Source organism: Pistacia vera, unplaced genomic scaffold (assembly GCF_008641045.1).
Source record: "Pistacia vera cultivar Batoury unplaced genomic scaffold, PisVer_v2 Contig289, whole genome shotgun sequence".
Classification (NCBI taxonomy): Eukaryota; Viridiplantae; Streptophyta; class Magnoliopsida; order Sapindales; family Anacardiaceae; genus Pistacia; species Pistacia vera.
Window position 1 is genome coordinate 1,010,464 of NW_022196100.1, and position 5,411 is coordinate 1,015,874.

The window sequence follows — 5,411 nt, forward strand, 5'->3', positions numbered from 1 at the left end:
TATTATAGCTTTAGAATTTCTAAGTGATTAGACGTAAGTTTCATATTATTCCTTCTAATTTCTATGATAAAATATAATTATGTATTTACTATTCGGGTAGGACATAATCAACTAGTATGAGTAAGTTATTCAAAACAATTAAAAAGAGTGTAAAACGGATTTATAGTATCATTAATAATATTAGATGATATTATACAGATATTAAGATAAATTATATAGATGATTCATAGTTTTATATTTGAGTAATACATAGTTTTTCATTTAAATATACTCTCTAATTCATTATAGAGAACAGCCAAAAAAAAAAAAATTAGTTTTGGAATTAAAAATAATATATCAATTTTCTTATCTATTAATAACCATTTTCTAAAGCTAATTTGGCACTATATATAATATATGATTATGTCTCTGATGATAGACTTCATTTTTATATTATAATTTAGGAGCATAATATGAATCCACAAAAGTGATCAATATATTAATTAACTTCCTTAAGTCCATGTCAAACTTTATATCAATAACAATGTGCGAGTGGAAATGACTGTAGAACTTATATATTGTTTTATAGTTGTTAGACCAAGACTTGATACACACTAACTACATGAATATAAAATGAACCAATACAAAATTGTGAAGATTATGGAAACATTAAGTTAATTTTTTCTTTCTTGAAGAAGACTAATCAACCACCTAAAGTAGAACATAAATAATATCAAATTAGATAAAGTAAAAGTCGTCCTTAGTGGTTGACCAAGAATAACATAAATTAATTGCTTTTATTGACAAAGACGTCCTTAGTGCTACAATGATAATTTATTTTATTGTAAAAATCAAGAATACAACTTTAATTTGTACTAAGAATATCTCTATCAACCTCAATTCAGTCTAGTATATTCAATTGCTAATTTTATTCGCACCGCTTCGAAAAAATGATCGATACTTGAACTTGTAGAAGTGGAAGATGACAAACTTTAGTGAATAGAAAGGTGGAGCTCATGGAAATGCCGAGATCAAGATGGTCCAGTCCCACCTACAAACACGATGATGCAGGGACCGGGACTTAAGAACGAAAGTGTAAAAAACCCCGAAAAATATGATGTGAAACTTTCTTAGCCCATTATACGAGTGGTTGCCATATAAATGATCTGACAATTCAGATTATCATTGGAATTTGGAGATAAGTAAAGTTAATTACTGCAAAACTTATAACGTGCAACTTATAAACCTAAAATATAAAACTTATAATATAAATCTTTATATGACTCTATTATAACTTTGAAATTTCTAAGTGATTAGACGTAAGTTTTATATTATTTCTTCTAATTTTTATGATAAAATATAATTATGTATTATTTATTTATTATTTGGATAGGATATAATCAACTAGTATGAGTAAGTTATTCAAGACAATTAAAAAGAATGTAAAATGTATTTATGGTATCATTAATAATATTAAATGATATTATACAGATATTACGATAGATTATATAGATGACATAATAAGTCCCATAAAAACTGTTTTAGGCACGCACAATTATAAAAAGACGTGTGATTTACTTAACCACTCAAAACGACATGCCATAAAACCATATAATGAAGTCGATGCAAAGCAAGGACCATGGTCACCAACTCCTTCCCAGCCGCAATTTAAACCAATAACCATCTGACACGTATCCCGCAACAATCACATGCTGGGTGGTGCACTGGAAAATGACACATTTAATTTCCACACGCTCCATTGACAAGTCTCTTGTTCTTTTTGTTAGAGTAGATGCCCTAGAGCCAATCAATTATTGTGGAATTGACTCTTTGTAATAATGTTCATTAATCAATAATAAAAGGCATTTTATTCTATATCGCGTAAATCATTATTATTGCAATATGNTCTCTCTCAAATTCCTCCTGATTTTAATCGATTCACTAGTTTGACACACCTTAACCTTTCCAACTCAAACTTTTCTGGTCAAATTCCATCTGAAATCACCCACTTATCTAAATTGGTCATGCTTGATCTTTCTGAAAATTCCCTTGAAACAGCTACTGTAAAGGGGTTAGTTCAAAATTTGACCGATTTAACAGAACTTCTTCTTGATTCTGTAAACATGTCTACTGTCGTACCAAGTTCCTTCATGAATCTATCTTCTTCTCTGTCTTCTTTGAGTCTCTCACATTGTGAATTGCAAGGGAACTTTCCAGATAGCATCTTTCACCTACCCAATTTAAAAATCCTGAATTTAGCACGTAATTACAATTTGACAGGTATTTTGCCAAAGGTTAACTGGAGTAGTCCCCTCAGGTTTTTGGATGTCCTTGACATGACTTTGCCTGGAGAATTACCTAATTCCATCGGCAATCTCGTGCACTTGACACATTTGGATTTCTCTGGTTGTAGTCTTAATGGGTCAGTTCCTATTTCACTGGGAAACCTTACAAAACTCAATTATTTGAGCCTCTCAGCTAATAATTTTGCAGGTCAAATCCCTTCATTTCTTTCCAATTTTGATCAGCTCCATACATTAGGTCTTGCAGTCAATAATTTCATCGGTGGATTTCCAGAATTTTTTGTCAACTTAACTCAACTTTCTGTTTTAAGCTTAGCGTCTAATCAACTAGCTGGTCCAATCCCTTCTCAAGTAAGTCCCCGTGGAATTCTAGTTTATATTAATTTATATGATAACTCTTTCAATGGGTCCCTACCATCTTGGCTATTCACTCTACCTTTATTATAGTATGTGGACCTCGGTTTTAACCAATTAACTGGCACTATAGATGAATTTCAAAGTAAATCGTTGAAATTTATTTATTTAGATAATAATAGATTGCACGGGTCAGTTCCGAGTTCAATATTTGAATTTGTGAATCTGACTATTCTCTTTCTTTCCAATATCAATCTATCATTCAACAATAACTCTTCCTTTAGCAAACTTCGGTACTTGACATTATCGGCTTGTAACATAAGTGAGTTTCCAGATTTCTTACGTAGCTCACACCAATTGGAGTATCTAGACCTTTCTGACAACAAAATCCACGGTCAACTTCCCAAGTGGATGTGGGACATAGGAAAGGAAACTTTGCTCCGTTTAAATCTTTCCCACAACTTTCTTACAGGCATAGATCCACTTCCATGGAAAAATCTTAGACTTCTAGACCTTCATTCCAACTTGATTCAGGGACCACCTCCAAATCCACCACCTTACTTGAGTTTTTTTTTTTTTGTCAAACAACAATTTCACGGGAGAGATACCTCTCAGCTTTTGCAATATGAGTGTCATACAAATTCTAGATCTTTCTTATAATAATTTGAATGGTACAATTCCAAAATGCGTGGGAAACATTAGTAGTCTCCATGTGTTGGATCTACGAAAAAATAGATTGCATGGCAGCATTCCTGGAATATTTGCACGAGACAATCATTTTAGGACTCTTAACTTCAACGGCAATGGACTTGAAGGGTCGATCCCACGAAGTTTGGTTAATTGTATCATGCTTGAGGTTCTAGATCTCGGAAACAACAAGATAACTGATAGTTTCCCATATTGGTTGGGAGATCTTCCGAAGTTGCAGGTTCTTGTTCTTCGCTTCAACAACTTTTACGGTTTTGAGTGGGGTTCTTCTAAATTTAATGGTTCTTTCCCTATGCTGAGAATCTTAGATCTCTCACACAACAATTTTGGGGGTCATTTGCCAACAAGGTTGTTTGAGAATCTAAAAGGTATGGCGAATCTTGATGAAGCCAAGAGGAAGTTGAATTATATGGGTGAAGACTATTATCAAGATTCAGTGGCGATCGTAGTTAAAGGTTTTGAAATCCGACTGGAGAAAATTGTTACTACTTTCACTGCCATTGATTTATCAAACAATTCCTTTCACGGAGAAATTCCAAACTCAATTGGAAAACTTCATTCACTTCGACTCCTCAATCTCTCTCAAAATAGCCTAACCGGTCATATTCCTTTGTCTTTAGGAAATGTGACTGCACTTGAAGCTTTAGACCTATCTTCAAACAAGCTTGTTGGAGAGATTCCATCGGAATTGGTAGGTTTGACCTTTCTTGCAAAGTTAAACTTATCACAAAATCATCTTGAGGGGCCGATTCCTCGGGGGAACCAGTTCGAGACCTTCCAAAATGACTCGTTCAGTGGAAACTTGGGCCTTTGTGGATTTATGTTGTCAAACAAATGTGATATTGATGAGACACCACAACCAGAATCATCAATAGACCATGATGACGAACACAACATTCCAACCTGGGTAGATTGGAAAATCATTATGATGGGTTACGGAAGCGGACTATCACTCGGCTTAACGATAGGATATATAGTTTTCTCAACAGGAAAACCACGATGGTTTCTACGGATGATTGATGGGCTTATTCGAAGATGCAATAGAAAGACTAAGCGAAAGTGATTCTCTTGACAAGGTTAGTTCGGTTAAATTATTCATCCATTTTTTTTTTCCTCCAGATTTAGGATCTCCATTAATTAACACCTATTTGAAATTTGTGCAAATGTTATGGATCAATGTTTTCTAAAATAATATAATTATTTTATACATGTAACATCCATATATATATATAACCTGGCTGCTTTATCTTAATGCAGGAACTTGCCTGTGGGTGACCGTGTAAGGTGTGGAGATGAGTGTGATAAAGGATTGCCAAATTTCTGGATTCATCGTTTGTAGTTGAATATGTAGCGTTAAGTAATGTTGTATCAATTTCAAATGTTCCTTGAATAAATTTCAAATTTTCCTTGTACTTTCATTTAAAACTTGTGCAATCAAGATGATAAAATAATCACTACTGATAATTAATTCCAAAGAGAAAGAAGGATAAAAATATATATATATATATCAGAAAATTTATGACAATATTATTTTAATGGGATTTAAAATATTTATGACAATAGTATTTTAATGGGATTTAAAAAGTTTCATGAAAATTTTGTTTGAAAAGAAATCATGCATTTGTGGAAAGTAATTTTAGAATTGTAAGAGATTAAGTAAACAACTTGGTTGTAGACATTAAAAATCAACTTTAATTAAATCAATTTTAAATGCAATATATAGATTATTCAAAAAAATACATTATTTAAGGCAAAAGTTGAATTTTGAAATATCAATTAAACTAATACTAAATTTATAGAAAATTAAATTATATAATATCCTAATTAGCAATTGCCTCAATTGCCAAGGAGAAATTATATTAAATGGCAAAATTGTCCACATCTTATAATGCTGGAGGTAAGTACAACTCCAAACCTTAATAATAAAAGTGTAAACTGCAAAACTTATAATGTGAAACTTATAAACCTAAAATGTAAAACTTATAATATGCATCTTTATATGACTCTATCATAGCTTCGGAATTTCTAAGTGATTAGACGGAAGTTTCATATTATTTCTTCTAATTT

At 32.1% G+C, this 5,411-nt stretch overlaps 1 protein-coding gene across 2 annotated transcripts in view; it reads left to right on the forward strand.

Annotated features, from left to right (window-relative positions):
- LOC116134464 (receptor-like protein 33) overlaps positions 1–4,728 on the forward strand; it is a 56,495-nt gene extending 51,767 nt beyond the window's left edge. The window contains exons 1-2 of one of the 2 annotated variants that reach the window (XM_031420145.1): positions 1,899–4,420; positions 4,602–4,728. In XM_031420145.1, the coding sequence (XP_031276005.1) occupies positions 3,262–4,407 (1,146 nt within the window). In that variant the 5' untranslated portion in view covers positions 1,899–3,261 and the 3' untranslated portion in view covers positions 4,408–4,420; positions 4,602–4,728. Of the gene's footprint in view, positions 1–1,898; positions 4,421–4,601 lie in introns of those variants that run through there. The other variant, XM_031420144.1, reaches the window with a different exon arrangement.
- Positions 4,729–5,411: the final 683 nt, after the last annotated feature.